The 12,088-nt window shown below is 44.7% G+C and overlaps 1 protein-coding gene across 1 annotated transcript in view; it reads right to left on the reverse strand.

Moving 5' to 3' along the window:
- LOC146193476 (uncharacterized) overlaps positions 1–12,088 on the reverse strand; it is a 157,076-nt gene that overhangs the window by 37,509 nt on the left and 107,479 nt on the right. Inside the window, exon 6 of the mRNA XM_084602781.1 lies at positions 2,349–2,441. Within this exon, the coding sequence (XP_084458907.1) occupies positions 2,349–2,441 (93 nt within the window). The remainder of the gene's footprint in view (positions 1–2,348; positions 2,442–12,088) is intronic.

Raw genomic sequence — 12,088 nt, forward strand, 5'->3', positions numbered from 1 at the left:
AGGAAGGAAGACTTCTTTGATAACTCGAGAGGCAGTGCCCTACTTTTTGAAGCTAGATCAGGGTGCCTTAGAACCCGCAGCTACAAAAAGAAATTTAACAATGGAGATGACGCTTGTGCTGTATGTGGTAACTCATGTGAAACAATTGACCATATTATACTCGAATGTAATGGTATTCATCCGGAAGTTGATGCAGGCGCGGTAACTGTTCCTGAAGCTCTGGGGTTTAGAGATACCAGTGGCCGGGTGAATAAACCGGCGGTGGAACCTAGCAAAAAACGACTGGAAGATTGGTGGCTTAAAAGCAGAGAAGTGACATAATGTTATTAATGTAGGAACAATAATTTAATAAATAGAATGATGGTTTAGTTAACCATTCTAAATCAATACCTAAGATAAATGGAGAAAAATGGGCATGATAGCTACTGCTACCATCCCGTTTCAAAGGGGACGATCCTATATTCCCCCAATCCATCGACGGTGGCGCCATACAACGGGCGCCGGTCCTATACTTCTCGTTCATTTTGCGCCTTCCGACAGAGTAACCGGTAATTGATCGGAAGTAGGACACCTTGGATAGATAGATAAATACCTGGCTCGAAAACCGTATATGATGTATGCCAGAGGTTCACGCGGTCCACATTGAAATGCATGGGGTAATTGATAACGTGATCTATTAGTTTTTGCCTGGTTGGAAATGAATGCTAAAGCCCCACGGAGAGCATAACATGATTGCCGCAGTTAATTTGCGTTACGCCAGGGTGATGACTGTCGACGTGATCAATATGACGTTGGTGATCGTATAGGGCGTCAGTCGAACGAAGAGCGCCAAGCTCCTTCGTCCGCTCGTCCGGCGACACGTTGCAAGTTGGAGAAGACGAATATAAAGGCCGTTTATTCAAAACAGCCAAAGACAGACGTACAGGGCGGTTAAAAACGATGGCAATCCAGAGGCGGCCGAGACCCGGCGCGCTCTCTCTATTTCGCGCCAAAACATCCCCTTAAATTAGTTTTCCCAGGTTTCTCGGGCGCCTCCTACGCATCAATTACAGTCCTACTTCTGGTAGCCAATCCTGGAATTTAGTCAAACTGAAATAGGCCAATGGCGTGTCGGGGAAACGAAGTTGTTTTTATTTTTCAGCCCCGCACGTTTCCTCGAAACTGTGGGATGCTTAAACACATGGCTACAGCCCCGCGGACCGACACGGAAAAGCACTTAAAGAACAAAAGCATCGCGCAGCAGGAGACACTCGTGCGGTCCAAGGAGCAGTAGCCATAGTAGCGGTCCCCATCCCGTCTCCATTTCTTTGGCATCCGCACGCCGCATCAAAGGCGCCGCATCCTCGAGGGCCATAAAACACACTTCTCAGAAACGGAAGGGCTCGCGAGGACGGTTAGCTTGTCTTCGTCCGAGTCGCACCCCTCGACACAAAACTCAGCCCCCCGGCGACGGCCATTCTTTCACCGCGGGTGCCCCGCGGGACGCACACAAAAGAGGGGGACCAAGTCAGCGAGCAAGGGGAGGAGGGAGAACCGGGGCGGCCGGAGGCTCGCAACCTAAGAGGCGCATTTGTAGGGGCTACTTCTGATCTCAGTGACTCCGGCCTCTTCAGGGATTGAGTAGTTGTGATTAAGAACATGCGCGTTTACCTCGGCTACCCATTCTTGTAGTTTGTGAATGTTTTGCTGCTGTAAGCTGTCTCACATGACGCAGACTAGCTCATTACGCGTAGTGCGGACACCCCTTTGCCTGGACCACTTGCTTTGGTAATCAGTTGCGCGCTGAGTATTTAATTGTCGCTGGGTAAACCTTCTTGCGTATTGCGCCAAGATCACTGAGGAAAGATTTGGACAAGTTTGAGCTCGGAGTAGGCGCTGATGCTGACTCTGTTGCCTTTACGCATAGATTGTTGATGTAATGCAGTCACACAAAGGAACAGTTCGATCTGCTAGGAGCTTCATGTTGCCAATTCGTCGTCTTCGTTAGAACGAAGTTAGATGATCCGTTATGCAGGGCGATTCTTTTTTTTCCCTGTTTATGAATTCTACAGCCGAAATAGGGCATGCACTCACGCCGCAGCTGCAAATGCTGCCAGTGTCCGTTGACGGAGAAACGAAATAGATAACTGAAGCGCCCACTAGACCTTATGCTTATAGAATTACTGCCACAAATAAATACAAAACAGTCGGAAGAATTTATATGAACTACTGAACTGTTGTACACAAGCTTAGTGACATATGCGGATTTTAAACATTAATGTAGCTTGCTGTTTGACTAAGGCAAGACTTTTATTGAGCAAAACAAGTTTGATCATGCAGCATGAAGGCAGTTGACGAATATATCTTACCTCGCACACTGTTCCGGGCTTAAAAAATCCAAATAGCCCTTTTGTCGTATCACAGTAGTATACACACCCAAATGGAGGCTGACTTCCAGGTTTCTGAAACCGACATTTATAGAAAAATGAAGAATTTCAGTTCGGAACAGCGATCAGATGTTTAATGTATCTGCCCTCTAATAGAAACGTACGATGGTGTTGAATTTTCATTTCCGGCATTTTCTAATATAAAAGGCAGTTACATATGGCCACCAAAACTCCTAACGTATACTACTCGAAAGCCATGCAGGATAGTAAAGAGGTTTGAGCAAGACAGGAGAGTAAAGAGGTTACTGTACAGGTACTGTCAGAACTGGATATACTAAAAACGGAAAGGGATCGCAGTGAAGAGTTTCATAGAGTGAAATGTTAATAATTATGTGGGGTAATATCTGCTTAAGCTGATTTAGAGTTTCGAAAACACTGTTTGGCGAGGTTTTACTTAAGGTCTAAAATTCAGAGACTGACATGTCGTTTGGAGCAGTGTTAAATGAATATGGTGGTCGTCTAAGGCTCTAAATTCACAATGTAGTAAAGATGTGAAGTGTGGCCGCCCGGAACACTACGATGTGCCAAAACGCGCAAACGACTGCTGTCTTTATGGCGGCTATCACTGTCCTAAATCACGCCTTATGCTTGGTGGACGTCGCGGTTTCGATCCACTCTGTATGCCCTATGATAGGCAGCTGATGGCGCTATCCTTTGATAACCGACTCCAACAGCGCCAGCTCCGGCCCAGCAGCCCGGCCCCTTCTGCAGCTCGCTCCGGAAAGCGTGCCACCGGGACAAACGAGTTTTTATCGGCACAGATGATTAAAGCTTGGAGATCTGGATTTCATCTGGTTAGTGCGTCAGCACACACAATAGGCGGGATGTTCTTCTCAAGCTGAACGTCATGTTCTATTTCATGAAAGTCAGCAAACCATTTTGCGCGAATCACGAGGCCGGCATTCTGACAAGGAAGGGCCACCTCCAATTTCGCCCTGCAGATGTCTTCCGACACCCTGAAGTCTGCAATCTTCGCGCCGCACATCGCTTGAGCGGACGAGCGCAACAGACCGAGGAAACTTTCCCCACCTATATTGAGGATGTTTTAAACTTGTGCCATTCCTCGATGACGAAAAATGACAAGATCGGCACATATTGAAAAGAATACATGGTTTATTTGCTTGTCCTAAATACGTTGCCATTGTGTGAAACGTTGGGACAGGTGTTTGTGTGTGTAATCAACATGTCAGTTACGTTTGTATTACTAAAGGATTATGCCGCCAAGAGAGATGCCGATTGCGGTCTTTGTTGTCAGAATTCGAATATAATATGTGCGCTTTGTCCTTATTAGCAAATCGTCAATAAAAGTACTCCTATGAGGGTTCGGCAGTTGATTCCCACTTTGCAGTCTAAGTGGATCAGACCCTTTCCTCTAACAAGGAAAGCTTGTAGGTGTGCTCCTTTTTTGGGGTATTTGTCTGTGTGAGCTTTACATCCAACACCTCGCTACTTCTAAAATGTGTAAGAAATATATCTTGTAATAAAAAAGTATTATTTCAAGGCTAGTTTGATACACCCTTCATATAGAAGAGAGACGATGCAAAATAGGATATTTTTGATGACAATTGACACGCTGATGTTAAGATAAGTCCAGATTTCTTCAACGTATCGCATGACTGAGAGAATATGCATCAACAAAATTTTGATTCACAGAAAAAGTTTTCTGTCAGGCACTTGCTGCTTTAAAAAAAAAGCGCATGTCGCCCGAAACTTCCCATGGTTTCAGTTCTCAGCGCAGTCCGTAATGGTATATTATAATATGACACTTTAGCTGACCGATTTCACCCAGTTGAGCCGTTAGCAATCAAAAAACGGCGTATCGGACGTCCTAAGTAGCTCCAATGACGTAAGAGAACTGATGACGCGAATCATGGCACGTATTTGTGAGGATGGATGGATCAACGTTAAAATAGGGTCGCCTTTGAAACGGGGGAGTGATAGGAATCACCATGCTCATAACTAAGATAAAGTTGCAACTTCAACGACCTTACATTTAGACATGGTTTATCGTTCAATATCCTGAATAAACTTCATTTTAAACTACCATGCGTCCGCCCTGCTATTTTCCCACTAATCTTCCAAGCATTTCTTGATAATCTGGTCCTACCACTGATGCATTCAAGCTTCCTCTGTTACCTCTGAACTCCAGGGCCTCAGCTAGAGTGACTATGCCTGCATCAACATCTGAATGGATACAGTTCAAGATGTTCAATTATTTCTGGGCATCTACCGCACATAGACCTAGTTTCTTTTTTTTTTGTATTAAAATTTTTTTGCAGCTTCAGGTTCTAAGCCATCCTGATTTAGCTTTAAAGACAAGGCCAATGGCTGTTGAGTTATCATAGAAGGTTTCCTTCTTAATCCGAGTTTTTCCTTTTGTATATATGTCCAGCGTCGGTTTCTTTTCCAGTGAATTGTTCAATGTTTTATACTTTATGATGTTTGGCAGTCATTTATTTTTCGTGAGTAAGACGCTCTGATGGGCTAGTTGGTTCTTTTGAAGCGAGCGGGTAAAACTGTGCCAAAGACACGGGACTGAGTGCCTCTGTGTTCCGTCAGTTCCATGTCTTTGGCACAGTTGTACTCGCTCGCTTTTGCTCGTTATTACTCTGCCCTGCCTTCCTACAAACTTACCGGTTAGTTTTCTGGCCATTCTCTTTCACTGTGAGTTAATTCCCTTACGGTATCAGGATCAAAATTCTTTACCTGTCTACCTATTGCGCCCCGATTTGCTGAGGCGCTCTTTGTAAAAAAAGTTTTGCTCTGTGCCCTCGTGCCTCAAAAGACGCCCATCCCATTTCCCCCTGTACTGGTTTGTTTGTAGATATGCGGTGGCTCCAAGTGCTAACCTTCCCATAGGTTCATAATAGAAAGCAGCCAAAAGACGATAAAGAGAAAAAAGGGAGCACAGAGGACGAAAGCTGGTCCCTTCGTCCTGTGTGTACCTTTTTTTTGTTTCTCGTTTTTTGGCTGGTTTCTCTTATGAACCAATACCAACTGGCCCAGTCGACAGCCTTGCTGCCTTTCCCATAGATCTCTTATCTATATCTAACCTCGACTGCACTTGCTCCGTTAAGCAAAATATCGCGTTACTGAAGGTAAGCACATGTACCCTTATTCGTTTCCAATTACCTTTAAGTACTTCATGTCTGTTGTACCGCAATACCACCCTGTGCTTCACTGTCGCGCCGTTCCTTTGCCCTGCTATCATGTTCATGTTTTTTACGTATATCTGTCCCCGCAGTAGAACGGCAGCTTGGGTGAGTTGATCATGCATTGTCTTATAAAATAGTGCATGTACACGGGACTATGAAGAAGAAAAAGAAGGCGCTGGGTGTGCCTTTTTCTTCCTCTTAGTCCCGTGTACATGCGCTGTTTTATAAGATATCTGTCCTTCGTTTATCCATACCCAGTGACATTTACCTTCAGCCACTCTTGCGATCTTACTCTCTAGTATTCTAATCAATGGCTGAAATTGTTGAATACCATCAGACCCAACTTAATTGCACTAAACATAAGCCGACTGTATCTTCCTCGTACCCACTTATATTAACCAATGCTTGCAAATCTTCCTGGCTATTGGCTAATGGAACAATGTCGACCGCGTACAATAACCCTGGAAGCATGCGTTCTAGGTTCATTCCACCTAGCTTATACGACAGATTAAAACCAAAGTTGCATGTTTCGGCACTCTTTCCCATCTTCTTCACATAAATAATGAACAACAGTGGTGATAGATGACATCCCTGCCTTCGTCCTTTGCATACCTCTGCAATAGACGTACTTCACAATTACTCCCATATAATTTAAACTTTATTATCTCTGTATAAGTGGAATACCACTTGAACGAACGTCAGTTATAAGAAGTATTCAGTTGTACGAAATTTATAAAATTCCCCCACCGAACCTCAATTGAACGCTATGCAAATGCCCTTCATTTTAACGAAATTAGTTATTGCTCATTTCAGTTCTACGAACATTTTCCGCGACGTCATTTTGTGTCTCTTACGTCATATTGAGCACTTCAACAAGCACAACTCGCACTTTTTGTGGCGTATTTTTACAATTCAGAGCCACTTTTCATTACAGCGTGAAGAAAAGTGCCAGTCATTTAGCTTTAAACTGAATTGGCTTGTACCCAGTCGAATCCATAGCTCGCATTGCATACTTAATTGGCTCGACGGTCATAACCATGGCGAGAGCATCAATTCTACTGGCATTGAACTTCACGAAAGGTGTACTACATATGCATGTTGCATTCCCATAATCTGCTCAAGCAGTGATCTGCTTGAAGAAAATGAAGGCCTTTGCTGCGCCCAGCAGAACATTGTGCTGGACAAGGTCACAGGCTGAGCTCGCACACAATGATTTAGTTTAAGACCACTGCAGGCCTAATTTCGAAAGACCTGCAAGAGGTTACTGCATTATTTGCTTGCAAATTAGCGCAGTGACAAATGGGATGCGATATGACTTGGACACCCGATGTTTCTTGAAGATCAACCTTGCACGCACTTACTTCAATTCAGCGAACTTTTATTTTAACAAACATTTTCCTGAGGTCCCTTGAAATTCGTTCAAGAGAAGATTCACTGTATTTCGTTTAGTAATTCAATTTCTTCTTTACTGATGCCATCAGATTCGAGTATGTTGCACAGAAGTTGCCTTTTAACGCTGTCTTATGCACCCCTTACGTCCAGAAAAGCTAAACGCAGCAGTTGTTGTTGCGCGCTTGCTATTTATATACTTTGGGTTATTATTAGAACGCTATCATCTAGGCGCCTAACACTTCTGAACACATCTTTCAGTTTATCCAGTACAATATTACTATATACCCATCATTCATAATTATGTTCAATGCCTCCATGGCCAGCCTGTACTTATGTGGTGTTATCGTGATTTGTCTGAATGGTTCATTGTTCTTATCTGCTTTTTCGTGATAGATTACCTTTATCCTACTTAGTCACCAGCTGTCCGGAATTTGTATATCTGTTTATGACAGTTTTCATTGAATTTAAATATATACCCTTGCCTCTTAGACCAAGTTCATTAATTAGCTTCATTGGAATTTCTCCCATCGTTATGGCTATACACATAAGAATATTAATTTGTCTCTGCCTTCTTCCAGTTAAGATTTGTCAATTGGAAGCCCCTTTCTTTTATGCTGTCTGATACTGGTTCTTCATTCGGGATGATTACCGCATCATTGTGCCTTACTTATTTCGCAATATTGGATGTATTATATATCCTAAAGCATCCTCTCCCTCTAGATATTTTAACACGGCGTCCTGAATCTGTTCCTGTTCCCTATGATTCCTTTACCCAGGCCGCAATTATGAGCCTGCGCTGTAGCATACTTCCGCCTCGTGGTTAAGGGTCCAAGATGGTGCGTGATTTAAGGTGCGGTTCATACATCTTAAGTGTTTCCAAACCATGCTCTGGAGACAGCAGGGTGGTGCCATTTGAAGAGAAATAAATTGCAACGTTCTTCCAAAAAACTAGGGAGTAAACGCAGGTTTATGGTCGAATGGCTTCTTGTCTTCATTTCAGGAAGTCCCACGGTTGCGGTAATGGTCAGGTATACGGAGTGCTAGCAGTAAAAGCTCGCAGTGAATTTTCTAGACTGCATCGCAGACGTCAACGGAGTCATCAAACCTGGTTAAAGTCTGCACACCAAGAAATCGTGAGGGATATCTTTCGGGCCCGGTGGGGCTGCTGTATGAAGCGCTACTTTTGAAGTGAAAAGAATACCATATATTCGCTGATGCTTAGATCCATCAGCCATGTTTGGGTTCAACGAACGCGTATTGGGAGTACGAGGAGTGTGTTGCTAAAATGTTTGATTTCTTGTATGTACTATGCTTCTGGCAAATAATAACTATCTGATATTTAATCGCGTGGAAACACTAATATCAGATTGTTGATATCAGACAAAATAAGCAGGCATAGCTTTGCATATCGGAAGTATTTCTCGCTATCATTTTAAGCCTTTTTTTGGACATTTCCAGCGCTTTAACTTTACGTTTCCCTGGGTTTTATTCAAGGTTACATTTTTGGTAAACAAAAATAATTCTGAATTTTGTGTTAAGTGCAACAGATCCTTTGCTATTAGTAAAGTGTTCTGTTATATGCATTCAACAAACTTCAGTAATATATGAGACATTATTATGCGCTTAATAAACGGAACTGGAGGTAGATACCCAGAAGAATAAAATGCTAAAGACAAGTGTAATAAATAGCAAAACAATCAAACTGTGATGAAGAAATAAAAGTTAGTAAAGGAAAGTAAATGTAAACTTCTACACGTCAGGCGAGCAACGAAGCGCCGAGCGAGGTCATGTGTGGACTTGGCCGGAGCGCAGAATTATATATATATATATATATATATATATATATATATAGGGGCAAATGAGGGCGCTCGTTAAAATATATGAAGGAAAGAAGCCAACAACAGTCGGCGAGGCCATGGAAAGCGTTGGGGATGGTACTTTATGTATTTTTTTAATGTTTACTTGAATAACCACAGAAATTAGTAATGTAATCTGTTCAGGGGAAAGATAATTAAACACAAAGTAGAAGAAAAAACAACGTGCCGATGGTGGGAACCGAACCCACGACCTCCGAATATCGCGTCCGGTGCTCTTCCAACTGAGCTACATCGGCCGCTGCCCCCCCCCCCCCCCGCCCCTGCTACTTGCTTGGGTATTTATGTTGTCTGTATACGAACCTTGAGAGTGTTCACCAGCGCCACCCTCAACCATAGCGGCGGACGTAGAACGTCCTTTGTTACCGCCAGCGTCACGTAGAACGTGATCAAGAGCGAGGGGGAAAGCTGTGCTAGAACCCTCTTACGCTACCTATGGCTTCAAGACTGCCACAACCGAGACCCCCGTAAGCTACAAGCAGATCAGTTAAGGGGAAATAAGGGTGCTCGTTAAAATACATGAAGGAAAGAAGCCAAAAGTCGGCGAGGACAAGGAAAGCGTTGGGGATGGTACTTTATGTATTTTTATTTTTTTATGTTTACTGGCAGTCTGGCAGTCTTGAAGCCATGGGTAGCGTAAGAGGGTTCGAGCACAGCTTTCGCTCTCGCTCTTGATCACGTTCTACGTGACGCTGGCGGTAACAAAGGACGTTCTACGTCTGCCGCTATGTTTGAGGGTGGCGCTGGTGAACACTCTCAAGGTTCGTATACAGACAACATAAATACTCAAGCAAGTAGCAGGGGGACAGCGGCCGATGTAGCTCAGTTGAAAGAGCACCGGGCGCGATATTCGGAGGTCGTGGGTTCGGTCCCCACAATCGGCACGTTGTTTGTTCTTCTACTTTGTGTTCAACTATCTTTCCCCTGAACAGATTACATTATTAATTTCTGTGATTATTGAAGTAAACATTAAAAAAAATACATAAAGTACCATTCCCAACGCTTTCCTTGACCTCGCCGATTGTTGGCTTCTTTCCTTCATGTATTTTAACCAGCACCCTCATTTCCCCTTAATTGATCTGCTTGTAGCTTACGGGGGTCTCTGTTTTGGCAGTCTTGAAGCCATACGTAGCCTAAGAGGGTTTTAGCACAGCTTTCGCCCTCGCTCTTGATCACGTTCTACGTGACGCTGCTGGTATATATATATATATATATATATATACATATATATATATATATATATATATATATATATATATATATATATATATATATATATATATATATATATATATATATATATATATATATATATATATATATATATATATATATAGGATTCGGGAACATTTAACGCACTTGGCCGCTTAAAAAATTATAGAGCGAAGGGTATGCTTCATTTAAAGAAACATTTAAAGAAACACACTCCTGATGAAGGCCAGCTTCTGGTCGAAACGTCGAGTCCAATAAAATGTTTCTTTAAATGAAGCGCACCCTTCGCTCTCTCTCTCTCTCTCTCTATATATATATATATATATATATATATATACATATATACATATATATATATATATATATATATATATATATATATATATATATATATATATATATATATATATATATATATATATATATATAACAAGAACACAGAGCCATCGAGAGCCATCAAACGCGGTCACCATCATAGAGTGTTGACCCCAGTGTATGCTGAGACGTGCTTGTCTGGGTCCGGACCACAATGAAACAGATAGTCTCAACCAGGCTAGCCCTGCAGCGAGCCCACGACTCCGTGCAGCAGTTCCTCTGCGACAAGTGGCTCAAGCTCTCCGTGTCAAAATCGGAGGCCCCTTTGGTCCAACCATAGGAAGCGCGAGCCTCACCCGTGCAGCCTCCCTCGTGATTGACGGCACCAGCCGGCCCTGGAAGCTCCAGGTCAAGTACCTGGGGCTAGTGATCAACCACCACCTCATGTGGATCCCTGCAAAAAAGGCCTACCTGGATTATCTGAACCGGGTTGGCCGAGCTGCCCAATGCCTCCTTGCAGGTGATAACGGCTGCGCGACATCATGGGCGATCCGGCTGTTCTAGGTGGCTGTCACCTCCTCCAATCTCTATGCTTTCCCTTTTGTCTTTATCAGGCCCACCAGAATGAACGTCCTAGACGGAGCACGCAAGAGATGAATCCGACATATGCTGGCAGCAATCAGTGTTCTAGGATTGCGGCAACAGTGGAGGAAGCTGGTGTCTACCCCCAGACCCTGCTACTCTTCCAGAGAGATCTCAAGCATAAGGACTGCCTCCACCACGCCCCTAACGGAGCTTCTCTCCTGGCACGGCTGCGCAGTGCCCCCCCCCCCCTCACTGATGGGACAACTGACGGCTGCGTAGACGGACCTCATCGTACTAACATTTCATTCTTCCTCCGGGCATTTCATTCTTCCTCCGCCGTCAACCCGTCCCCCTTTACAGGTCACCCTCGACTTTGATGGAGTCAGCAAGCGCTGCTCCCCTGTTGCTGCCCTGAGCCAGGCTGCCGGAGCCCTCTTAGAAGAGTGCAAAGGGAGCACCCTTCTCTTCACCGACTTCTCGGTCCTGCATTCCACGGGCCAGGCTGCAGCGGCTATGACTGCTCCACACACCCAGCTCCTGCGGGCTTTCCTTCCCAGGCAGCTCTACTGCAGCCAAGCTGGCGGGACTCCACGTAGCGGCAGACTACCTTGAGAACGACAAAACCCTAAGCCCCTATGCTTTCTTGTGTGACTCGAGGCCGGCACTGCACCTCCTGATCAAGCCATCCTGCTCCCAGCTATCGGCTTGCCACCTACGAGCGCGCCTCCAGGCCCTGGAGTATGCCGGCTTCTTTCTGTCAATGCACTGGATCCCAGGTCATGCTGGCATCCAGGACAACGATGAGGCCGACGCACTCGCCAAAGCGGCCCACTCCAAGCAGGTAATTATATCTATGTCTCCCTCTTTGATGTTTTCAGGCTCCACCTCAAAAAGGCGGTAAAGACCCTGCACTCCGGTCGGCGCATAGCCGAGGGGAGGACCTCCCACCGCCTCTCGGAAAAGCTTGCCCGCAGGAAGTGAATTCTCCTCCTACGCCACCGCACCGGAGGCCCCTGGACACTCAAGGAGCGGTATGTCCGTAGCTGGGCTCCTTCCCCTGCATGCCCCTCCTGTGGCGACGCGGGAACGCTGCGGCACCTCTTGTGTGTGTGCCCAACACAGGACCACC

The sequence above is a fragment of the Amblyomma maculatum genome, chromosome 4, assembly GCF_055883805.1.
Source record: "Amblyomma maculatum isolate TAMU_Amacu chromosome 4, ASM5588380v1, whole genome shotgun sequence".
Classification (NCBI taxonomy): Eukaryota; Metazoa; Arthropoda; class Arachnida; order Ixodida; family Ixodidae; genus Amblyomma; species Amblyomma maculatum.